The 27,180-nt window shown below is 38.5% G+C and overlaps 2 protein-coding genes and 1 long non-coding RNA gene across 3 annotated transcripts in view; all 3 read right to left on the bottom strand.

Annotated features, from left to right (window-relative positions):
- The window catches only part of erfl3 (Ets2 repressor factor like 3), a 48,022-nt gene extending 27,688 nt beyond the window's left edge, over positions 1–20,334 (bottom strand). Inside the window, exon 1 of the mRNA XM_082149487.1 lies at positions 19,763–20,334. Coding sequence (XP_082005613.1) covers positions 19,763–19,784 — 22 coding nt within the window. The 5' untranslated portion in view covers positions 19,785–20,334. The remainder of the gene's footprint in view (positions 1–19,762) is intronic.
- LOC309483592 lies at positions 89–9,389 on the bottom strand. The gene is made up of 2 exons (XR_014200597.1): positions 2,206–9,389; positions 89–2,173 (listed from the first exon to the last, which is right to left on the bottom strand). It is a non-coding gene; the product is annotated as an uncharacterized lncRNA (long non-coding RNA).
- A 2,298-nt stretch (positions 20,335–22,632) lies between the features above and the next one.
- Positions 22,633–24,042, bottom strand: LOC309483072 (SCAN domain-containing protein 3-like; the record flags this gene model as incomplete). The annotated part of the gene is made up of 1 exon (XM_082148716.1): positions 22,633–24,042. The coding sequence occupies one exon, from the start codon at positions 24,040–24,042 to the stop codon at positions 22,633–22,635; it is 1,410 nt and encodes a 469-aa protein (XP_082004842.1).
- Between the last annotated feature and the right edge of the window lie 3,138 nt (positions 24,043–27,180).

Genomic DNA, 27,180 nt, shown 5'->3' with positions numbered 1-27,180 from the left:
GATGGCTTTATTAACAAAACGAATAAGAATGGCACACACCCTGCTGATAAATGAAATCTGACTACTGCTGCTGATCTGTGCTGCGACGTTTAGTTTTTAATTGTAGTGTATGTTCTCTAACTGAACTAAATGATTTGTTATTACTATAAAAAATATAACCGACGGTGGGGGGGCGGTGCCACATGATGTAATCGGCCAAGTAATTGTAATCCGTGTAACAGAGTATCGCAGCAAGCCTATTGTGAAGGTGAGTAAATGATGACAGAAGTTTTATTTTTGGGTGGAATATATTTTTAAATAGCTAAACATGTCTTTCTTCACACACACACACACACACACACACTCTTTACGTGTTGTGAGTGTTGAGAATGTGCAAAATATGGGTACACAGAGAAGTGGAGCATCCCGCATCCCAGAGCTCAGAGTATATTTGTCTTCTCATCCTCCGATCATTACCCTTCTATTTCTCCTCTCCATCTCTCTCTCTCTAAACATCACTTATTCACTCAATCCCTTGACAAGAGCCACTCGTCCCCTATCACTCTCTCTCTCATTTAAATTACCATCTCAAACTTCTCACACTCCTGCAGTCAAACACTTACATGCTATTTCCACTCTCTCTTTTTAACTCGCTCACTTATTCTCACACACTCACACTCTCTCACACACACACACACACACACAGAGAGAGAGAGAAGAACCCTCATAGACATGATGGTTTTCATGCTTTCAAGAAAATATTTACTATACCCTACCTCTAAACCCAAACTTAAAGAGATATTTTGGATTTAGGGCTGAAAATGATTTAATGAATAAAATGTATGAAATTAATTCATGAGAATTCTTTCATTATTTACTCACCCTCAAATCGTTCCAAACTTTTATTTTTGGATGAAATATCCCTTTAACCCTCACACAAACCTTGAAAAATTGACATTATTATATGTAAAGCAAAACATGATTTGTGAATCTTTCAAATAGTGAGGATCACTTAAAATGTCCATGTCGGTTCTCTGCATGTTTTTAATACATTTGCAAGGGCAAAATTTGACCCTCACAAGTATAGTCACACACATACACAGCCTCTCCCCAGTTAGTGTTAATGTTCCGACAGATAGGTGAGAAAATGAGAGTTCAGCCCTCCCACCTTAACACATTACTGCTCAGAGTGTGTGAGTGTTTGTGTAAGACTTTTAGAGGACCCATTACTTGCCCCTGGGGAACCCCTTTCACAAGGTCACTTCAGTCAAACAATGCAATCATGTTGAAGATAAGAAATATCAGTCAAGTGACGCAATCGTATGACGAGTCATTGACAGGTTATATCACCCCTTTGTCACAAAGTATTTCAGTGCTGTGGCTGAACGCCTGTAATGAAGGAGTAATAGGGTTAAACGCACTAGAGAGTTACAGTAAAGCGTGTTCGTGTACATGTGTATGTGTGCGTACATGTACGTGTGACTGGGTGTTTCCTGGAATGTGTCACCATTGCGGTACAGGAAGTTAGCAACTGTTCTGCACCACAACAACATCTCTGCTTCCTGTATATGTGCGTGCACGCGTGTGTGTGTGTGCGCGCGTGTGTGTTTGTGACAGATTTTGACTCAGAGCATCTTCTGTCCTAAAACATTTGTCACTTTCCTCACATTTAAATCAGATCTGATGAGAGTCGCAAACTTTCAACGAAAGTCACGCCAACTGACACACAAACATTTCGCAGCATGCAGTGATAAAGATAATAAAGAAAAACAAGCAACAGGCACATTGTGTCGGTGTGTGTGCGAGTGTGCGTCAGCGCTGACTCAATGCGTGAGCGTGTTTGTAATTCAGCCTTCACAACGCAAACAATCTCTCTCCTCCATTCCCTTGCTTTCTCCATCCTCTCCCTCCCTCTCTCTCTTGGACACCGTCTCTTAGCAACCAGACACTTCAGGCCTAAAAATAAACCCCTAGAAATGAAGAGAACAAGAAATAAAACATAAACGACAATTAATCCTTTCACCAGAGCGTGAGTCTCAAATAGAAAAGGTAGGAGCCAGAGAGGAGCATGAAAGAAATAAGCGAGGCCCAGGAGCAGAGATGAAAGAAACCGAGAGAGAGCCAGCAACAGGTATTTGTTAGTTTTCTCGTGCACTTGTAGCTTGCTGGGAAGTAAGCAGGCTTCTCTCAGAGTCTACACACACACACACACACACACACACACACACACACACACACACACACACACACACACACACACACACTATATATATACAGTATAAGTGAAAACTCTTAAAGCCGCAATGGTTTTCACACTAAGACACTGATATTTACTCAACTTCTAAACCTTAACCTAAACCTAAAAAAACAATCCAAATCATTAGATTTGATTTGGTCGGTTTGTGAGAGAAGACCACTACAAATGTTCTCACAAATTGGACATGATTCAGTATAAGTGAGCAGAAACAAGCAAAACACTCTACTCTCGTTTAGTTTTGACTTTGGTATAAAGTCAAAGTTCTTGTCAAAGTGCGTGTCAAAGTGTGTGTTCTTGTCAAACACACACTTATGCATTCCTAACTGGATTACAATACTGGCAGAGAAAACCTGATTCACACACACATGCTTCATTAGCACACCTGATCTAAACAGTGCGGTCCCACCACAGACTTCCTCTTTGCCTGGGTGGAGGATAGAGAGGAAATAAAAATAAATCCAATACGTAAAGAAGAGATAATAAAATCAGTCAAACGCAATAAAACCTCTTTCTCTGACAGACTTTTCTCACACATTAATTACAAAAGCACTGTGCTTGGCAACTAGTACTGAGTGCAAACATACAATAAAATATAAAACACATTCTGATGTTTTGATAAGTAACAGAAGTAGCAACAGATCTTTTCTTCCATATTGTGACATCCGAATGAAAGGGATTATCAAAAAAATGTAGGGAGCTTGCAGTTAATTTGGGTTTGTCAGCTAAATAAAAAGAGAAGTCCGGCATACGTCACCAGAGAGAAGTTTGTTGTTTCATCAGAAGATCAAGATTGTGTTTGATTAATAAATTTGAGGTTAAAAAATGTATTTGTTCACAATAAGATCAACAATGCATTTAGAAAATAGATGGGGTGAATTTTCATTTCATGCCTACTTTAATGTTTTCAATGAAATATTTATTACAAAAAAGTTTCATGAACTTTGAAGGCACAAAACTTGCTTCTTTTATAAACAGACATCTCTGCACGTAAAGATAAGTAAATGAGTCCGATGTTGATTCAGTAACCTCTTAAAAGATTCATTGAGTTCATTCAGTGAATGATTCGTCAGTCTGATTCAAACCAATAATAGATGAGTTTGGGAGTCTTACTGAATGATTGACTAAAAGAACATGCTCTAAGAGTCATTTGTTGTGAATTGGAAAATGCTGGTCACACTGTTTTTTTGTTCGTGCAGACTGTGAGGACAACTTAATAGAAAGATGTGTTTAACTGTCTGACTTGAATGTGATTAGATAAAAAGAATGCTTACAATCATCTCCAATGAAATATACATGCAGTGGAGAATGATATGGTGCATATACAGTGGCCCCAAAAGCTATTTGGGCATTCAACATTTTTAATAAAGAAACATTGTGTCTTGTTAAAGTGGTCATTGAAATGGTTCACTGTCATTAAATGGTTAACAAGTGTACACACAAACCCCCTCCCATCAGAGCACAGCACTTTTATCACCCTCCTCATCTTTGTTTGTGTACGGCAGTCTGACTTGCGTCTGTGTGACGTGTAACCAGCCAAAAATACTCCCTCTTCTTTATCTCCATCACCCCATTCCTCACCCCTCCTTCCTTCACCTCCATCAGCCCTGCTCTCCCTCTCTTCCTGCTATTCTTCTACCTCTCTAATTTTAGATAGTGTGTTGGGGGGTGGGGGGTGGGGGGGGGGCTTCCCACATATGCGAACAATCTGAGAAAGCGAGAGAGACAGGGGTATGAGTGTTTCTATCCAAGTTACACAGTTGTAACACTTGGAGTTGGTGAGAAACTTCTATAAGAGTTATGGGAATGTGTGTGCGCTCAAGGTCCCAAAATGGTCTTGTTGTTGCCTAGTCTGTCTATAGTGGGTGAAGTGAACTAATAACATTTACTGGCCATTTAGAATTATTTGTATTTATTATAATAAAAATAATAAATAATCCATTTTAATACAATTGTATCCGTTTCTGCTTAGCATGAGCCGTGACATTTCAATTGGTAGACAGTTTATAAGTCTTTCATTCGCATCAGCGAGGCTCAGATTATCATTCTTACCACTCAATATAAACCATATTTTTTTATTCATTTTAACTGGCAAGTAACATTATTTACTTACCCAAGCCAATTTTTACTCGCATTTGGCACTTCCAAGCGTTCATTTTGGACCCTGTGTGTGTTTGTGGGAGCGAGGGGACAGAGGACAGGACACAGCGTGTATGTGTGTGAGTGTGTGTCCAACGGTAAACATGCACAGAGCTGGAAGACATGCAGAGATACCGCCTGTCACCATCATACACACACACACACAGGTAGACGTGTTTCTATGTGATGGTGGTGTGATGGTGAGCAGCAGGACGGCTGTGCTCCGTATCTCAGAGATGTTTAAATGGATCTGCTCAAGCTGATTAAAGCCCTGCTGCTCGTCATTACATAACACTCACCTCACTCACACCACAGGAGACCTGGATTACAGCCACCGCTGTGTGTGTGTCTGATCATACTGTATTAGTTCAGTGTTTCTTCAGCATGTCTAGATATTCAGTCAGTGTTGATCTTCTGCTGAGTGTGTGTGTGGATCAGTGTTATCCATGGATGGAGAAACACACACACACACACACAAACACGCACACACACAGCAGCAGGGAGAGATCTCATTAATTGCTGGAATGATTGTATTATCAGGGCAGAGTGTTTTGGGTCCAGATCTCACCACAGCCATCCATCTTCCTCTCATCCTGTTGTTTGTCTTTCGCTCTCGATCACTATCTGTCTCTCTACCTCCAATCACCAACCTCTGTGTCACTCTTTCCATCACCTGTTTGTCTTCCCAGTCCCCCTGTCTCTTTCTGTCCCATATCTCTCTTTCTTTGTCCCAGTTCCACTGTCTCTTAATTTCAAAGTACTTTGCTGGAGAGATTGCAAAGCATGAATACACACAACAAAAGCAGTGACACAAAATAATCATCAACATCACTGTCATTATAAAAAAATATAAAAAAAATACATCAAATTATAATAAAGCAATAATAATTTTACTAATAATAAAACAAAACAAAACAAAACAAATGATAGCAATAAAGATCATCTCTCTCTGTCCCAGTCCCCCTGTCTCTCACTCTTTCTCTGTCTCTCTGCCTCTAGGGACAGATTACCCTCCTCAGCTAGAGCAAGTAAAGGCTGCTACATTATGCAAGACACTGATGATGTAACCATGCTCACTCACTCCTCTCAAACACACACTGTCTCACCAAAGCAACAAGCATCAGCTACTGGGATGTAGAGAATCAAAACAACCATCATCATCATCATCATCATGACTCCTATAGTAACAGCATCAGCCTTGTAAAACATGATTCCACTTGAAACACACGTAACACTCAATGACCCTCAACCAAACAGTGTGTATTTTTTAAAGCAAGCAAACCAACTGCAACATGAATTTATTTTTGGCTCTTAACACTACCATTCTGTCTGTAATGTATCAGTGTTTACAATAGTGAGGTCGATTAGGTCACAAAAATGGGACTACTTTATTGCAACTAAGTAAACAAAGTTTACGTACATTTGGGTGTTTCATCATCATTTTCAAATAGAGTAAGTCACATTGCTAACCTACTGACCAGGTTAGCACTACAACGAGGGAGAGACAGAGATTTCTAACTAGATTATTGCTGGACTGGTGTACAGTATTATGTAATGGGAAAATGACACAAACACACACGCACACACACAAATGCATGCATATACACAATGCAGTCCTTTGGGCAGAGATAAGAAGCTAAATTGTCCAATTAAATCACTTTATTGTCACTAATGTGTGTATAAACAGTACACATATTACACTATGAGTGTACGAGATGTATAAGTATTTGAACATCTACACACACTTGGCAGTCATTAACACACACAGTATGGGATGGAAAATAGTAGGAAAGTACCCCGCCCAGGGGAATCCCATCCAAAAACACATCTATCCTAACAGTACTTTATCCACGCAGCCACACACACACACACACACACACACACACACACACACACACACACACACACTGAGGCAGCTGGCATTGAGTTACAGTACCAGTGGCAGAGACAATGGAAGTGCACATTTCTCAGAACACACACCTTGCTGAGTCATCCAAACACACACACAAATTCTCCAATACTAAAAGCATACGGATGCTTGAAACTACACAGACATATTCAACAAAGTGCTACAGAGGGCTCTAAAATCACTTTATGAATTGTTGCACACACAAAGCAACACAAACACAAGGCTGCAAAGCGAGCCCCTGAGATAACACAGAAATAACAGTCTCTGAGCAGCAGGCCAGGGTAAACCTTATAACTCTCACCACACATTAGCACAAAATGGCCGCTTAGTCAAGCTGGTTTCACGTGTCCTGTTAAATAATCGTGGCATAACATTTTCAGATCTTCCTCATTAGTTTAGTGCATAGGTTTGATTCCCCCAGTGGGGAGATTTCCTTCTTTCACAATTTCCCACAAGTGATCAATAAAGTACTTATCAGGTCTTATCTTACATGCCAAAGGTAGCGACTTGTTGTACATTTACAGGTGAAGTGTGTATTTTCTACAACACTCAAATTTCTATCACAAATGTTTAGGTTTCAGTTATGGGCAAGAGATATACTTTTTGTGATCACTGCGCATATTATACACAATATGTACAGTATTTGCTGTAATATATTGTGGACCTTGTTTATACACTACTGTTTGGGAGTCTGTAAGATTTTTAAAAATGTTCTGTTATGCTCACCAAGAATATATTTATTTTGTCAATATAAGACAGTATATTGTGAAATATTATTACCATTTGAAATAACTATTTTAATATATTTAAAAAATGTAATTTATTCCGATGATCAGACCTTCAGAAATCTTTCTGATATGCTGATTTGCTGCTCAAAAAACATTTATTGTTATAAATGTTAAAAACACTTGTGCTGCCTATTACTTTTGTGGACTGGAAACTGTGATTTTTTTTTTTTCAGGATTGTTTGATGAACAAAAAGTTCAAAAGAACAGCATTTATTTGAAATATAAAATATTTTGTAACCATGTAAAATCTTTTAATCAATTGATTGAATAGATTGGTGATTATTCATCCTTGGTGAATAAAATTATAAAATTATAAAAACAAAACAAAACTTTTGAATGGTAGCGTATTATAAATAGATACACTATTAACCTGTCTGTGAATGTGTGACATGATGCTGAATTTTTGTTCAGATCTATTCAATTATCCTAAAACACAGTATTAATGCAATTCATAGTTTGGCTTTATCTTTCATTTTTATTTCGTAGAACAGCAGTAAAGCAGTTAAGATGTCCGATTTTTTTTATTTATGACAAGATACAATTAGTTCAGAGTGTAACGTCATGTGGTGCAACCCCCCAAAAAAATTTAAGATATTTATATAATGAATATCTCATGATATTTGTTGAAAAAAGCTTTTTTGAAAATAATTAAGTGTGGATGCGTCTTTTCACAAACAGTTCCACCTCAAACTTCCACCTCTACGTCTACATGCTACGTTGAGATGCAAAACACTTTAAGCTACATGCCACTACAAAGTGCTAAAACAGTGTGAGGCAGGGCAGCCGTTCCTGTGACAGACTGAAAGCTAAAGTTAAAAGCCACACTATGGCTGCTGTGCCGAGGGCCTCACGGTCTCTGCCCCGATCCGTTATAAACCCTAATCCCCTAAAACAACAAACACACACTGTTATGCAGGCAAGCCCTGAGCTGCCCTGCACTGCCTTACACTGCTTTAGAGAGAGAATAAACTGAGCGCGTCCCTTAAAACCTGGCCAACATGTGAGTGTGAGCATTGCATAATCAGCCAAACCATGTCTGAGGCTAAATATGGTACAGTTAAAACAATTATGAGGCAAGCACTTTGGCCGGAGATCACAAACACACACAAGAAGATTAAAGCTGATGTCATCTAGCTACAGCCCAGAATATCACCCAAAGCCACAGAAATAAGCATTTGAGAGTGCAAAAAAGGACGTGTGATGTTTTAAAAGACAGGCCACAGAAAGAAACTGAGAGAATATAATAATGAATGAACAGACTAATAATAGAGCTAATGGACGCCTGACTTCTTTCTAGCAAAGACACGCGTGTGTGACGGGCAAACATGCCATTAACATTTGATGCAGAGAGTCGCCTAAATACAGCAGCTCTCAGACCAGTCGGATATGCATTATTCAACAACACAAGACATTAAGCATCCATGTATATACATTGAAAGAGAGGGCAGAAGGCCGTTGAGTTCAAGAGCTTGAAGGGTTTGTTTTCTTGCATACGCAGAGAGGTCGCATCTTCCAGCGCAGAAATGGAGATGTGGGAATTTACTGAGTTTTTCAGAGATGACGACACAGCACAAAGTCCACCTGGCCCGAAAAGGCACTCAAATACTCACAAGCATGTGCAACCCACACCCGGCCTAAAAAACAGGAGAGGGACGGAGGGAAAAGACAGAGAAAGAGAGAGTGATGGAAGATGAGATGCCACTGGGGTATTCCAGCATGGATTAGTGACAGAGAGGTTATGTGTGTGTGTGTAAGAGGAGTGGAGGGATGGAGGTGTAATCGATGGTTTAAAAGGTTTTCAGTCGCACCAAACACACACACACACACACACTATTCTTTCATAGCTCACTATGAAACACAAAACTCATCTGAACACACACACACTGACACACACAGAGTACATGTCAAGCACCAATATCATCTCTTCTGACTGTGGAAGTGTCAGAGGTGTGCACTGAAAGTCAAATGGCACTTTAAACCTGAAGAGTGTCATTTTTTTCAATGTTAAAATACTCGAAATATTTCCCTGAAAAGGCTGTGAATCTGCGGTGCTTTTTGTTGGAGCATTCAGACCAGCCCAACGCAGTAACAGTGCCTCAAGCAATAGCGTGACCATGGGGGCGGGACACTATCTGTCTTTTCGACTAGATAGATGAAGGAATGTTTGAGAAAACTACCTGGAAACAATCATTATATTTTCTATTGGGACTAGCTGTCTTTTCGACCAGATAGATGAAGGAGTGCTTGAGAAAACTGTTTGGAAACAATCATTATATTTTCTATTTCATTTGGTGAAGTGGTACAAAAATTACACACGTAAGTAGAAGATACAGATACAACCCATTTGTTTAAGGACTTTTTCAATTTTTTCCTAATATATTTAGACCTTATGATATTTTCTGGGATGCACCGCTCATGAGATTTCATTGCCGATTTCGATACTGTTTGCCGATTTGTTTTTCTTTGTTCAAGCAAATTTATTTTTTGTTTATTTGCTCTATAACAGGCCAAACTGGCCTTAAACAAAAAAATACCTGTAGCCATTTGAAATTAGAGGCAACCAACCACTGAATTGAATCATGATCCACAGAAAGATGCTACACACATGTAGCATGAGCAGTTGTTTTTGATTTAGCCTACATTAGAAAAAAAAAAACAGTAACAGAAATGTCTGACTTTAGATTTGTGAAATCATGCTTCCCTTTAGTGATACATTCATATACACCCCCAGCCCTAATTTTTGAGATTGGGCAAAATAAAAATAAAAACCAGCCAGTTCAGATTTATGGCCGGTCAATCTCATATTTTCAGTCTAATTTTTTTTAAATAAAATCATAAAAAATTAATAAAATTGTCTTTGCCATTCCATTTTGTCTTGTGATGCATAAATTGCACACTGCCGCTTTAAAAAACAAAAACAAAACTGAAACCTTGCGATGGACTACTTGTACTAACTTTTTCAGTCATTTTGTCCCCAGACTTAGTATATTTAAATGTTGGCATCCATTGTTTTATACTGAATTAATAATATTTTCTATGCTTAAATCTAAATTTAGTTTTTTTATTATAATTTTTTAATACTTTAATTATTATTGCTATTCTGATTGGTGTAGTAACGCACAAATTACACACCTCAGTTTGAAAAAACACTGAACCTTTGGAATGTTTCAGATTAGATTTTATTTTATTTAGATTTAAACAGAAAATAAACCGAATGACAACTTTTGCCAGCAATTTTAACCCCAACGTATAGCGAAATTTTCACACATTGTTTAATACTGAGCTAATGATATTATCTATGCCTAAATATTTTTAAAATATTTACATATTAAAACTAGTTTTGCTATTCACAATTCGGTGTAGTAATGCACAACTTACACACTTTCAGCTTCAAAACATTTTAAAAACCAACAGAACATTTGTAGTGTTTCACATTCAGACCAAATGTCATTTAATATAATCATACAGAAGGCGTGTTGGGTTGAATTCCAGTCAGCCTTCCATGAACGTGCAACAGCAATATCATAACTCAAACACTCTACACAACAAGCGGGCGGCATGCAAAGGTATAGGACATCCTCTCCTCGCAGCTCTGAAAACATTTTCCACCTGTCTTCCATCCAGGCCTTCATATGATTAACAGTACTTAGTGCACAGGTGCACATGCACACACTCGCCTGCTCATATCCAATACGTTACACACACACACAGACCATCCCTTGCCTTGACTAAACACATACACACCCTAACTGATGAATTAGAAAGTGAGTGCCGTAAATGCCAGTGACAAACTGGTTCAAAGTTCAAAACAAACTCCAGTAAGCTCTTGAACAGGTCTAAACACATGAAAAGAAGAACAGAGAGAGAGAGAGAGAGAGAGAGAGAGAGAGAGAGAGAGAGAGAGAGAGAGAGAACATGATCTTGCATTCCTCAGAAGAGAAGGAAATGGAACGGGGTACGGAGTAGAGGGGGTGGGGTGGGGTGGGGTGGGGTGGGGTGGGGTGTTAAAGTGGCGCCAGACAGCATTTGAATTCCCGGCAGTTGACCACACAAACACACACAGGTTTAGTGTGTGTGTATATAATGAATAAAAGTGTGTATGCGCTGACTTTCATTTTTATTTTAATTTGAATAGCATTAAATCACAAACTGTTACACTGTTACATTTACCTAAATGAGGTCATTCCACAGACATCTATTGTTTTTATATTAAGCTAATCACTAGCCCTAATGCTACTGCTAAAAGAAAACTTTTCGCAGTTCGAAAATGTAAAAAAAAAACAAAAAAAAACATTATTTAGCTTACTTTATAAATATTTTAACTTTGTTCTTACATTTTTTCTTTGTTTTTCTATCACTGTGAAGACTTTCTATTGATATGCATTCATTGATTTCATTATGAGTTAATAATATGTATTATTATAGTTTTTATTTATAATATTAAAATCTATAATACTAAACCAAATTCTTTTTTTTTTTTAAACCTATTTTTACAATTTAACTATCAGTATCCTTAAAAAGGGGCATCTGGGCCACCCAATGTAGGCAAACCTGACCTACTCACACCTTGTAGCAGCACAACAACAAAAACCAACATGGAAAACAAGGAAACTGCCTCACATATAAAGTGTATTGTGAGCGAAACACACCTAATCTTATCTGAAGAGCTTACGATCAGCACCTAACATCTCAACGTCACTGGACGCTGCGCTCAGAAAAAACGCACACATACGCATAATGCAGGTGTTGCACTGAGTCATGCTCATGACAATGCAGCCTCTGTAAACTACCTGGATTACATTTCTCTCTCCCAACACACACACACACACACACACACACACAGAGCAACATTCTTCCACAGCAGGCTGAATTTCATCAGGTTGAAGCACAGAAGCTCCTGATGACAGTCTGGACCCAAAACACACAATCCAACAGCAGCTTAGCGCTAATGAGCAGCACAAAACGTCTCGGGGAAAACAACTAAGTACAACGTGACAGAGGGAAACACAGTCCAAAAACACAGTTGAAGCTTTAATCTTACTGAGAAAAAGATTTCAAATCATGTTAAAAGACTGACAAGACCTAAAAGTTAAACGTTTGTGTGTGTGTGCGTGTGTGTGTGTGTGTGTGTGTGTGTGTGTGTGTGTGTGTGTGTGTGTGTGTGTGTGTGTGTGTGTGTGTGTGTGTACCGCATCTGTAGAACGCTATCTGTGTTCAAAACAAGGTCTGAAGCATCCGTGTTCAGAAATGCCTAAAGAAGCGAGCTTTTCCAAGAATGTGATTCGATGTGTGAGAGTTAGTGCTTGAGTAAATGAATGTGTGTGTTTGGCAGAATGCTTTTCCTGGAATGAGTAATGCCACACAGGCTGCAGTGATTTAAGCTTTGAGCAGGAATGTGGGAGGTCCACGTTTTTTCTGCAAAACAAACCAGTGTGAGAGCATGTGTGTCAGCGTTAACAGAGTGAGTGTTTGCTCAACCATGAGAAGATTGCCCCATTATCGGTTGTCAATGGCACATCCATCAATATCAACACTTTGTCCATTATTTAAAATCAATGAACATGGCTCACTATATATGTAGTGTACAGGAAAGAGTCTCTTCTGCAGCGTCCTAAATGAGTGAAAACAGATGTCCAAAATCTATCTGCACAGTGCAATTATGTGCAAGTCTAATAAAAGGCTAATGGAGGTTTTCTCTGAAAGTGTAATGGAAAGCTGCAGTATGAAGTGTAAACAGTGGTCGGAAAGAGGCGTTTAAAATCAGCAGAAAAGGTCACTTAACCTTTAGCATTTCAATAAAACGCACACATTAACATTCACAGACACAGAATTTCATAAAAATCATTAATTAAAAAGTATTTTATCCTAGTTTTTGAATGAATTGCTATTTCTCAGGCTAGCTATTATTCTGTGCAGTCTTGGGAACCCTTTTATGTTGATCCCGGAAGTGCAGCCAAAGAAGCGATTGCTAGTAAGTGTTTAGATGTTAAAGCAGATTTTTCAGATTAGTTCAACAGAGAAATTAAATAGAGAAAGGTAAAGTGACAGACAGGACTAAATAATGGCAAATGGCAATGGCAAAATAATGTCCGTTCACACAGATCTGTGAAAATGACTAAAAAGGCTGTGTTTTGCATGCCAAGTCAGTAGTTGGCGATGTCACTTTGTCAAGAAACACCCCGCGAACACGTAATGCGTATGCGTGAATTGCACTTTGAAACCCGTTTTCAAAAAGCTTGCATTTTCAGGCCGCCAAAACGCTGTTGTCGTGTAAATGAACGGCCAGAATGCTTAAAAAGTTTTCCTTTTCAGTTGAAAACGGTGTCGTGTAACGTACTCTAAACCAAGTGCAGTTACTTTGTTTTAAGCAAGTGAACCAGGGTTTTACTAAATTTATCAATAAAGACACATGTATGCCATGGGATGGCATAAACAATTAACAATAATTTTGTATCATCATCAGCATTGATATAATGTAAAATCATTTGTTGTGATACGTAAAAAAAATGGCACAACAATTTTGACCGTCATCGGTCAAAAACCATTTCTTTAAGTATGGTTTGCTACAAATAAAATGTTAATAGAGTTAAAATTTAAAACACTAAAAATATACCTAGTCAATGGCTTTATTTTATAAAAAAAATAAAAAAAAATGCTAGAAACAATGTTTCCTTAAGAGAAAAAATACCTTAAATTTGTTTACAGAATATATGATCAGCCATCATAACTGTTTAAGAGGCCAGACTAGAAAACCCATGAAAAAATTGAATAAAGATAAGGTACATAAAAAAGACCATACACATTTGTTTAAAGTGTGTGAAATTTTCACATTTTTCTCATATTAATTTTTACTGTGAGTGATTCACCGCTTTCATAAAATTTGCCTCACTATGCAGTAGAAGGAAGATTTTTTTTTGTTTTTTTATCGGTGCTAGGCTATGTCTAAAGAAAACTGGGGAAAGGACTGCGGCATTCGCTAAAAATATAGCGATACTTCAACATCCATAATGCACTGGGCTCGATCCGACTGTCTGTGTGCAGGGATACATGACATTGTAACAATACAACCCTGTTTGAAAATCGACAAACTTATCCTTACAAATGTAAGTAGAAAAATCAATGATCAATTGGTTTGTGGTTGAATGGAAACCAAAAGGCACTGATGAGAATAAACCAAAAAATAAGCACCCTGACAGATTTACATGCTTTCATATAGGCCTCTGAGAGCATCTTCAGTGGTTTGTCATGTTAATGAACATCCTACTGAAGGCTTTTCGGATATGTGAGGTATGCTATTGTGAAAGACATGCAAATATCCAACCACATAATAGAGCATCGGTTAAACTATTCTTTCTGCACAACACTTCAATCATCAACTTGATCTTTTGTTCTAGAAAAGTGGGTACAAAGAGAGAATGCACTAAACTCACATTTGCCTTGGTATGATTAACATTCTCCAGATGCTCGAAGAGGAAGAACAGAACCGAAGGGAAGGAAAGTAAGAGCGATGACATTTGACCTCACTAACTACACCGAACCGGAACCTTAATCAAATATTGTAAATCTGTAGTACTTCTGATTTGAAGAAATGAGGAATTACACAGAAGAATTTAGGAAATTAGATAAGGAAATGAAACCAGGCTGACGTGGTTCATACGCTATTCTTGAGTTTCATATGCGGTTGAGGAGATGGCATCAGGCCCTCATGCCATTGGCTGCGTGGCATGTGACCAACGGGGGCAGGGGCGTGTTGTGGAATGCAGGGTTAAGGGGTGCAGCTATGGAAGGTCATGAGGTCAGGGTCATATCATACACACACACACACACACACACACGTTCCCCCCTCCCCCCGATCATACACAGGGGCCTCTGTGCTGCTGTCAGTCCATAAATGACTCCAACACATGGACGCTCTCGCTCGTATTCTACGCTGCCCCCGTAACCCACTGACATGGCAAACACACACAAACCACTGTGCTCCCCTGATGGTGGACACACCATTATTGTTCTCCAGGGGTAAAAACAAACAAAATACTATTCAACCCCTAAGGACCTCATTCATCCCTAGAAACACACCATCCGTACACTTCCAGTGAAACATTTATTCCCAATGCACCCAAATCGAGGTACAAGTTCTCCCAAGGCGAGCAGAGTAAGAAAAAAAAGTACATACTGTATCGCTGCAGTGTTTAATACAGTCTCACACATCAATGTCAATGAAAAATCCTGCCAATGTGTGTGATATTTACAGGCGTTCCATTTGTGTTCAGAGAAATAGCATGACGGAGCAACCGTTTGATGGGCCTGATGGGAAACCAGGCAGTGCGGAAAAATACAAAACACGCTGGCTTGCTGATTGTCTCGAACAAACACACGCACATGCTGCCGAACAGGATACATAAGCATGTAAACACAGAGAGGTGCCTGCTGATGTTGAACTGGTTCCAGAGAGACCTGAACAACTGAGGCGGCTGCATAACACTGACTAAAATAGAGCATATGGTCTCCTGTGTGACAATGTGAACGAGCAATAAAAGGCTGCTAATTATTCCAAATTAACAATCTATTATAACTACAAGAAAACCGGCTAACAGTGAGCATGACAATGACACACTCACAAAAACATGTTCAATAAAATAAAGCAAAACACAAACTGAGCCAGGATTTGATATTAACTAGGTCAGTTTAGGTCAAATCAGGTCAAAATGTGATTAGATTTGATTAGTGGTCGACCGATATATCGCCACAGCAATTTTTTTTTAAATATTGGCATTGGCCTATAAGTTTTTCTAGTTGGCCGATGTGTTAGAAGCGGGACTTTTATTTTGACGGGCGGCACTGAGAATGCCTGAGAACGGCCGCGCCTGATCACACAGCGGTCACATTATCCGTCTTCATTAGTTTAACCTTTATGGTCTCTGTTTAACAGTCATATCTAATATGTTTAGATAAAACTGTTAAACAAAGTAAGTAAACGGTATGCGAAAAAATATAGCGTTTATATTATTAGTAACAGGCAAACAATAGGCTATAATACTTTCTCATTTACCGACAACATTCAGCAAATATGCAGCATTATTTTAATGATTTATTTCATATTTATTTCTAATTTATTAAATATTAATTAAAATAAATATAAATTATGTATAGGCTTTATATCAGCCACCCTGCTCTCTAAGATATTGGCATCGGCCATCAAAAAAACATTATCGGTCGGCCACTAGTTTTGATATAGCCTAATTGTATTTATACAACAATTAGAATTAGAATATGATTGGGCGAGCGGAGTTCTTTATGTCGGAGTATTTGAATTATTCACTCAACCGATTCATTCAAATACACTGATTCACCCAGGAACAAAACAAGGGACTGTGTTTATGAGGGAGTCAATGAATCATTCAGTCAACCGATTTGCTTAAACCCTGATTCATACAAAATTAAACACCACTACTGTTAGACAAAACAGGAAAAAAATTAGGTAACTGGCAATATTGTCTAAATGTATTATCTTCTTGTTTATTAAACTATCACACTAGAGATTGGGCAGACAATCTGCTGAAATAGTTATTAATATTTTATTCTAGCACTGGTTATATTATCACATAAAATAGTTGATATCAAATAGATGATATTAATTTATTTTAATGGTTAATAGCTTGTTTAATTATTCAGACTGAAATTTGTTTTTAATTAATTGATTAAAGAAAACTTAATTTTTTAAGGATGCCACAGAGTATATGACCTCAAAGGTAAAAAATTATAATATTGAACACATTTCTGACACTGATGGGTAAAACTTATCTCTATGAGAAATAAGGCAATATTACAAATTATAGCTGCAATCCTGACCACTGACTATTCACTAGCGACAATCTCATGAGACAGCGCACAAATTACAGAGTTAGGCTATTTAGGATAATGCCGTACTAAATACACACTGAGGCCTGATGGGTAGACCATAGTTGAACCACAGACACTTTCAGATGTTACAGAGGAAATGAGATCAGCCAGGGTCAGCTAATGCCTGTTTGTGCAGACACACACCGCCCGGAAAAGAAAACAAGTCTGAAGAGGTGCGCATCATTCTCTGAATTCATGCAAAGTGGCAGTCAGAGAGTGAGGAAGTGATAAGAGCAGTGTCTCTTATCCAATTTGATTCATGTGGCGAGAGCTTTTTTGATGCTTTCGATAGTGTCAGTGTTAAGGACTGACAGACACACACATGACTTTTATCAGGATGCACACCATACTGACGCTGCCATCACCTCCTGTTCTCATAACAAACCACGGCTTTCAGAGAAAATGCTCTCTCACCAAAATGCACTACGAATTTATACCGCTGTGGGTGTTTGCAGGTAAGAACACAGACTGAAGAGATACTCAAATCTGATAGAGAATGAAGCACATGGAAACCACATCCTATACTCGGTACTGTATCTTCGTCTCACTCACTTGCTCGTTCGCTCTCTTGCATACTCAGCAGCTGAGCTCACCTCGTAACTATCGAGGTCAGAATGTGGCCTGCACAGCCATAGACTGATAAAACCACAAGGTACTTGTAGTAGTTATTGCCACCTGACTTAAAGCAACATTGCATCCAGTCTCTGCATTTAATTACTGACGTTCAAATTCATAAAGTCAACATACATACGTGTGACACGATTTAGGTCTATTAGAGAAGGTCAAGAGGTCACCATTAAACCTTCATAAAATGTTGACTTTACACACCTTGCTTAATTAAAAATGCACTCCATATAGGGCACTCCACTCCAAGTTTGGACGATGTTGTCTAAACGAATCACAGCTGAAAGTGAAATGTGGTTTTCATGTGTTGACATTGGTATCAGAGCGTATTACGAAATTATGAGGTAATATGTTTCTTTCAGGTGCTTCCCAAAAAATGTAGTTTATATTAATTTAAAGGAATGATCCTTGCAGGTTTGTGGGACACATTCTGGGCTAATCAGCACTATTTACATGGCTATTTAAAATGACTAGCACTATAGTGAGTTTTAATGCACACACAGGACAATAAGTACTATTATTTATTAATATTATTAAAGAAAATTGCTTTAGCTAGGGTAAACCTGACTTTCCGTTTCAAACCCACAAACTGAAAATGCAAGTTTGGCACTAGACTAGAGGGATTTTAGATCAAATAATTTGTATTTTGCCAAGATATCACCGTCATTCATTATATTAGAAGATTATACACAAAAGTAATTGCAAATTACAACACTGCTTAATACAAAAATGTTAGGTCGAGGGAAAAAAAAAACACAAGCTTAACTTATAAGGGAGGGGAGGGCAGGGTTTATAAAAGTGAAAGTGACCATGACGTGCTACTCAGACTTCACACAGAGCACGATGAACTTCATAAAGCCCAGTCTACGGCGCGAGACAAAACTATAACGCATCTCGCGCGCGCACTTTTGTTTATGACGTCGCGCGCTCGAGTGTTGATGGAATGTAATAGTTAAAAGTCCGTTAAACTTAGAGCAACGTGGGTGGCGGGGTACGACCGCTGAGAAAATCGTGATGTGAGAGAATTGATTGTGATTGAGAGAGAGAGAAAGGGGGAGAGTGTGAGTCTGTGTGTCTCAACATGGATTCCCAAACATGCCACAATAGGCCTCCTGAACACGGCTACTGAAACTTCCTGTAGTTGGCGGGACAGTAACAACTTCACAAGTACATATTGGACAAGTGGATACATGTTACAAAACGAATACTTACGGCAAGTATGCTAACAGTGATTAAAGTGAATTCAAACTACTGCAAAGCATTCATCATAAAAGTAGGCGATCCAACACCTAAAGGGAAATTAGTGCGCAGCTCTGTATTATTAGGCTTCGCTGCAATTTACAAGCTTTAAGGCCTATATTAAAAGTGCCAAGAAGCAGGGCCGACTATAAAGTGGTCTAGTTATAAACAAAGTAGTGAAAACTTTTATTAAATACCCTGGTGGAAAAGCGGGGCTTCCATTTTGAATGTGCCATGCTACTGGTTCAAAGCTCGCGCTTGAGCTGCACACAGCTGGCACGCGCAGAGTGCAAGGGGGAACATTTTGGGGGAGAAAACTCTTAACATTTCGTGGGGGATTCACAACATCGATTTCGACATATTTCAACGAACGACAAAAGTACAAGCTGCTGTTTTAAAGTAGTAGCCATTCAACAGGTTTAGTGCGTTTTGCGCTGACAGGACTGAAAGAAACAGTATAGGCTGATGAAGCATTCATTAGGTTTGAATGTAACTATTTAAAGTAAACCCGCAAACTTGGACTTGTTAACATTAGAACTAACGTTACTAGAATGGACACGCTGAGCTCGACTAATTGTATAGAGTATACTTTAGGTTATTGAAATGAATGGAAAATTAACCGCATTATTTATTAGTGAAAACTGCCTATTAAGTTCACGAGTTACAAATATATATTAGATTAATCTGATCATGTAAAAATAGAAATCAGTAGTAAATCAGTTGGAATGTCAGAGTAATAAGCCCTGGAAAAACAGTCAACTTTTCTAAAAAAGTAAGTAAAGTCAGTTGTCAGTTTACTAATATATCAGTTTTGACACTGAATGATACATAAGGCTGATGTAAAATCCTTACTTTTGATGCACTGGCTCAACAAACTCACAAGTCAAAGTTGTTGTGGCAGCACTTGATAATGAATGCCTGGTAACTTACCCGAGTCCCCCGGGGTTTTCATGGTGAAAGTTATCTGCCCCTAACACACAGCAAGCTGGGTTAAGTTGTCAGTTCAGCAGTGGCGAGACTCGGCCTCTCCCGCTCCCCCGTCTCCAAAAGGCCAAACTTTTGTCCAATGTTCAGCACTCTTGTTGCTCCCGTCCTACTATATCTGGCCTCTTTACACGATTCCTCCAAACCCCCCGAACGACAGCGCTGAGTTTGGAAAGCGGCTCAGTACTTCCACTGGCGCGACGGGACGGGGTGCAACTGAGTTCCGAAACAGCGCTTTCCCGTCTGTCCCGGGAGCGATCGATACAATCCCAACACGGCAGAGAAGCAGCACTCAGAGTCTCTCTGTTACATATGCGCGCTCTTGTGCCCAGTTGATGATTTTCGCAACATTTTATCCTTGTGTTAGTTTGTCATCTGCTCTCCCGAGGCTCGCCATTCGCAGTATATCAGTCAGTTTCCCATTCTCTCTTTCACACCGACTTTTTTTTTTCCTTCCTCCACTCTCCCTAGTCTGAAACTACTCGCTGTCTCCTCCCCCCCATTTCTCTCTCTCTCTCTCTCTCTCTCTCTCTCTCTCTCTCTCTCTCTCTCTCTCTCTCTCTCTCTCGGGTGTCGTGTTTCGCTCGCTGCTGCCGCACGGGGCCGCCCACACGGTCGGGGGAAGGAGGGGAATGGGGCGGGAGGGGTGCCCGGGCATTGGCTGAGTCACGCCCCCTCACCACGAGCGGGGCTGGCGTCACTGCAGCACGAGGCGTCGTTATGGAGACCGCCATAGCCACTGTCCGTGATGACATCACATCCGCGTCCTACGAGCTGCAGAGAACTTGAGAATCAGCGTCATCGTCCCAGTGAACGTCAGCAACAAGTGTTTTTCGAGTTAATTAGCCCTCTTACTCTTTCATTTACTGATAATTGTCTACCCCCATCGAGAGGTAATAGTGCAATAATGATTTCCGGAATTTATCTCGCAAGATCAAAGACTGAACTCTAAGGGCCACTCAAACATTTTCTATCAAAACAAAATGTCAAAAATTATGTATCATAATACAGATGAATTGTGGAAACATTTTATACGTGTAAGGGTCAATGACACACACACACACACACACATATATATATAATGTTATATATTATATATATATATATTTATACATTTATACACAGATACAATACCGTTCAAAAGTTTGGGGTCAGTAAGATTCTTTTATCTTTTTAAAAGAAGTATCTTCTGCTCACCAAGGCTGCATTTATTTGATAAAAAACAATAAAAAAAAACAGTAATATTGTGAAATATTATGACAATTTAAAATGACTGTTTTCTATTTTAATATATTTTAAACTAATTTATTCCTGTGATCAAAGCTGAATTTCCAGCATCATTACTCCAGTCTTCAGTGTCACATGATCCTTCGGAAATCGTTTTAATATGATGATTTGATGCTCAAGAAACATTTATGATTATCATCAATGTTGAAAACAGTTATTTACATTTTCATTTCATGATGCTATGATGAATAGAAAGTTCAAAAGAACAGCATTTATCTGAAATCTGAAGCTTTTGTAACATTAAACACTACCGTTCAAAAGTTTGGGGTCAGTAAGAATTTTAATTTTATTTTTGGGGAAAATAAATAAAATAAATCAATACTTTTATTCATCAAGGATGAGTTAAACTGATCAAAAGTTACAGTAAAGACATTTATAATGTTAGAAAATATTCTATTTTAAATAAATGCTGTTCTTTTGAACTTTCTATTCATCAAAGAATTTTGAAAAAAAAATTGTACACAACAGTTTTCAACATTGATAATAATAATGAATGTTTCTTGAGCATCAAATCATCATATTACAATGATTTCTGAAGGATCATGTGACACTGAAGACTGGAGTAATGATGCTGAAAATTCAGCTTTGATCACAGGAATAAATTACAGTTTAAAATATATTAAAATAGAAAACAGTATATATATATATATACATAATTTCATGAATATCATTCATTTTGACGTGAATCAAGACGTTTTATGATAGGATTATTTCTACATTTGACCTGAATACAAATTTTCATAAGATCAGTGATGATAATTATTTTTTTTTTTAAATCTCGACACAGTCATAAGGGATTCTTTTCTCGCCACACTTACTTTGATTTGCCGCATAAAGAGTTTTTTAATTGTTTTTTAAAACAAAATTGGTCCACACACTGAAAAATATGTAGAAGTGTGTTCAAGTCATTTTCTGTTTAAATTTACATTAATAAAATATATATTATAACATATTTATATATACCCTATACCAGGGGTATTCAATTAAAATTCTAAGAGGTCCAGTTAGAAAAAATGTCAGCAACCAAAGGTCCGCAACATCACAATGACTAACTTGCGTTATCATTCAGTGCCACAGCCTAGTAGTTGTATGAAAATATGTAAGTAGCCTAGTCAACAGACGACTGTCAAATAAAATGAAAGTACAAATTTAATAATATGTCAACAATATTTATTGTCAGTTTTTTATATTGAGCTGTAGGGATCATAAAAATAATAAGTACTCTAATAATAAATGATCAATTTAAATAAAATAAAGGCTGCATTTACATTTTTTTAAATAAATAAATAAAACACAACAGAGAGCTTTTGAAAAATGTGCATCTCAAAATAAAGTGCTTAATTTTTAGAAAAATGAAATAAAAAGTATAGCTTGAGTTTCCCTTTTACTTTTTAGTTAACTCCCTTTCACATCTTAAGTTTAAACACATTTTAAAATCAACAATCTCAACACATTAACAATTGAACAGCTTTAACACCTCCTTTTCTCTTTCCTTCCCTTTTATATCCCACTTCCACACTTTCTCTTGCTTAGTGAGAAAAGTGAGCCCTTGCTTGTCCTGCCAGGATTTTAAATCTGGGCTGGAATGGTGTCAGGGCCATTCTCAAACACATGTGTAGGTGCTCATTGGTGAGCCTGGATCGATATTTGCTTTTAATAATGTTCATTGTGGAGAAAGCTGCCTCACAGTTGTATGTGGAGCCAAACATGGTAAAGATGTACAAGGCTACTTTCCTCAGACCTGGGAAAGCGGTCTCTGAAACTATTTGAAGCCAGAAAGTGGCAGGATCAGTTTTTCCAAAATGCTCTTTCAAGGCCACATCTGCTTGGAGATCGACCAGTTGCATCTGGAGAGGCCCAGCATTTTCCCACTTGAAGAGCAGTGTGACTTCCTTTGAGAACTCCCTGACATCTGTGATGAGGAATGGGTTCTGAATGAACAGGGTGAGCTGCTGTCCAAGGCTGAAGCTGTCAAAACGCTTGCTGAAGTTTACAATCAGCTTGTCAACAAAGTCAACAAAAGAAGACACATCTCTCTCACCCTGAACCTGTTCCTTCACAGTTGGAAAGTGTGCACAGTCTGCCAACAGGTCTTCCCTAAACAACACAAGTTTCCTCTGAAAGGAGCGGACAGCTGTCATCAGATCACAAACTGAATTGTCCTTGCCCTGTAGCTTTAAATTCAGTTCATTCAGGTGTGAAGTGATATCAACCAAAAAAGCCACAATATCCATCTTCTTGTCATCCTCCAAAAAGAGAGAAAATGTTGTTGCCTTCTGGCTCTTCAGCTGTGCTAAGAAAGCTGCGATTTCCCCTCGGATGGACCAAAAGCGCTCCAACACCCTACCTTTGCTGAGCCATCTTACATTGTTGTGTAGCAGAAGGTCATCAGCATTTGCATCAACTTCTCTGAGGAATTCCCTGAGCATGCGATGCTGAAGGGAAGAGGAAGCTCTGAGAAAGTTTATCATTCTCATCATTGTGTTCATCACCTCAGCATACTCGTCTGACAGGGTGGAGCACAGGACTGACTGATGAATTATGCAATGGTAAGAGATGAGTTGAGGATTGTCATCTTTCATTCTGGCCACAGCTCCTCTCTCTCTCCCTACCATGGCAGGGGCTCCATCTGTGGTTATTGAAACCACTTGCTTCAGCTCTATTGCCCTCTTCTTTAACATCTCCTTTATGGCCAGGTAGATGTCCTCTCCTCTTGTACTGGTCTGAAGGGGTGTGACACCTAACAGGTCTTCACAGAACTCTTCCTTGTCCTTGTTGAAGAACCTCACAAAAACTAAGAGTTGAGCATTGTCAGACACATCAGTGGACTCATCTACAGCTAAGCCTATGCATGGTGCCTTGTGAATTGCTTCATCCAGCTGAGCTAGCACATCATGGGTTAATATTTCTGTTTTCTTTGTGGCTGATGATGCTGACATAGGTATTTGCTTGATTTTTACACACATGTCTTCTTTTTGTTTTCCCTCAAATAAGGTTTCAGCTACCGCACTCATGCACTCCTTGACAACCCCTCCATCAGTAAATGGTTTTTTATGTTTGCCCAAAATCCAAGCAACTTTAAGGGAACATTCGTTAGCACGTTGTTGGGCAGTGAATGAATGTGTTAGGATTCTGCTGGATCGATCATATTGGGCTTTTAGATCGTTTATTTTCTGCGCCCTCAGTGCGGATTTAAGTGGGTATGTTTGGTCAAAAGATTTGTGCTTTGTCTCATAGTGGCGCTTCACATTGCCGCTTTTAATAATCGCGACAGTCTCTGAACATATGAGACATACCGGTTTTGAACTGCCCGTGGGAAGAATGAACATGTAAGAATCTGTCCATTCTTGATTAAAAGCTCTGTTTTCGCTGTCCACTTTTCTTTTTTTAGAGCACGCCATGTGAAACGTTGTCTCTCTTTCGTCTCGTCTCTCCCTCTGTGTGTGTGTGTGTGTGTGTGTATCTCGCTGTCTGACTCGAGTAGCATCACATGACATGATTTACAACGCATGCTATTGGTCTGTGAGTTTCCTGGGCCGCGCTAAACCAGTACCATAGATGCTAGAAAAGCTGCGCGGGTTAAAATAGAAACGCTCCGTCAAAAGTCAATAATTCTCAATAATTTATGGGTTATTGGTCCGGGTCCGGAGAGAACGGCGGCTGGGTCCGGATCCGGACCGCGGTCCGCCTATTGGTGACCTCTGCCCTATACCTTTATACTATATATAGATATAGATATATAGATAACAGCTTAATAGATACAGGTAAAGAACGAGCCATAAACATTTTCAGAATAAATTCATGAAATTGGACATTTCATCCATGGCTCCCAGGAATGTCTGTTTAAAATCTATAGGCTACTGGGAAGATGAGAAGTATTAAAGGGTTAGTTCACCCCAAAATTTTAATTTTCATCATTTACTCACCCTCAAGTCGTCCCAAACCTGTAAGACTTACATTAATCTTCAGAACACAAATTAAGATATATTTAATGAAATCTGAGAGCTTTCTGTCCCTCCATTGACAACTACGCAAATACCACTTTGACGCTTCAAAAAGTTCATAAAGAGATCGTAAAACTAATCCATATGTATTGAGTGGTTTAGTCAAAATTTTCTGAAGAGACATATTCATATGGATAAGTTTTACGAACTTATGCTCTTTATAAACTTTTATAAGCGTCAAAGTGGTATTTGCGTAGTTGTCAATGGAGGGACAGAAAGCTCTCAGATTTCATTAAATATATCTTAATTTGTGTTTATGATCTCTTTATGAACTTTTTGAAGCGTCAAAGTGGTAGTTGCATAGCTGTCTATGGAGGGACAGAAATATCTCAGATTTCATTAATATATCTTAATATGTGTTCCAAAGATGAACAAAAGTCTTACGGGTTTGTAATGACATGAGGGTGAGTAATTAGTGACAGAATTTAAATTTTTGGGTGAATTGTCCCTTTAAATATTAAATCAGAAACACATAACATGACCTTTCTAATTTTCTTCCTCTATTTTCTTTTCAATGATTAGATGACGATTACCAGTAAAACAGAATTGCATGGCCTATTGACCACAATCCATTGAATTCTGCTGGCACGTGCATGAGTATGAGAGAGAATGAGAATATTGCAGTGGCACTGCCAGTGTGAGAAAGTGTGTATGTTTGTTTCCTGTATGATTTGAATGTGATCCATCTGCTCAAGCATATACATCCTGTTTTAAAGCTGAGCACCTGAACCATAAAAGGACCCCCTTCCCTCCCTCATGAAAAGTGTTTGAGTAAATGTGGTGTCTCTCATGAGCAGTGTAGCATGTCTCCTGTTCTAGATTAGCACATCCTACTGCTAGAAAACAAGGGACTGAGGTGGGTTGGCACAAAATATATTTAAAGTTGCCCCACGTAATATTACGTATATTAATATTATATTAATATTTTGAGAAAAACATAAAAAAATATATGTATGTATATATATATATACTGTATATATATATATATATATATATATATATATATATATATATATATATATATATATAAAGATCAGATGAGCAGCCATATTCTTCTCACCTAATTGCAGTAATCCCCATCATTAGACACCTTTTTTGTTTCCTTTTTTTTTTTTGTATATTTTTTTTACAGAATTCATTAATAATGGCTAATTGTGAATAATCTTTAATAATGTTGCTTTTCATGATTCTGCATTTTTTCCACTAGGCGTCACTATAAATCAAAGATGACTGTCATATGAGCCAGGCCAACATAAAATATTTGTGAGAATAACACACTGCTGCATGGGTTGGATTATTTTTTTTATTTTTTTTAGCAATTCATCAAATTAGTGATGGAAAGGTAAAGAGAAGACTGACATGATGGCTTGTGTTTTATGAGCCTTAACCTGATCATTTGCCCTTTCCTTTGAGAGGAAACCGCTGTTACTGAGCTTTGAGCTGTTACGGGTGTTGTAGTGGTTCTCATGATTGTGCTTCTTGTTGTTATTTGTGCTAGTCAGGCTGTAGAGTGTCAGCAGGCATTTCTGGTCACAGGAAACAGACGTACCTCAGATAAGCATCTCTGCTCCATAATGTTTCTGCTGCTGCTGCAATCCATGTGAACGTGTGTGTGTGTGTGTGTGTGTGTGTGTGTGTGTGTTTTGGAAATATCCAGTGCTGTCACATCTGTCCGAGACACCCCGTTTTCTTTCCCCTAGGAAAGAAAACAAGAGTAGTTACTGGGATGGGCAATTTCCTTTGGCCACAGAGACAATAAATACAATCTATTTCATTTCCTCTGTCTCACACTCTTCTACTTCTCTCTTCACCTGTCTATCTCTGTTTCTGAGTTTGCTGAAATGTCTTCAACAGCATTTGCAAGTATAAGGGAGTTTAAAAAAAGATGAAGGAGGGATGCTCATATCATTGATAAAATAGGGAAGTTAAACACAAAACAAACAAAATCTTATCTCTCTGCCAAAGCACAATACATCCTATTCATCCTTGTACTGTTTCCTTCACTTGTATTATTCATCCACACCGTTATTTAGCACCAGCAACCTTCTCTTCCTCCACGTCCTCCGCTCTCCT

This window comes from Leuciscus leuciscus, assembly GCF_965113295.1.
Source record: "Leuciscus leuciscus genome assembly, chromosome: 20".
NCBI lineage: Eukaryota > Metazoa > Chordata > Actinopteri > Cypriniformes > Leuciscidae > Leuciscus > Leuciscus leuciscus.
Note: the sequence above shows the minus strand (reverse complement) of the source record. Positions and strands in the feature narration are given on the sequence as shown.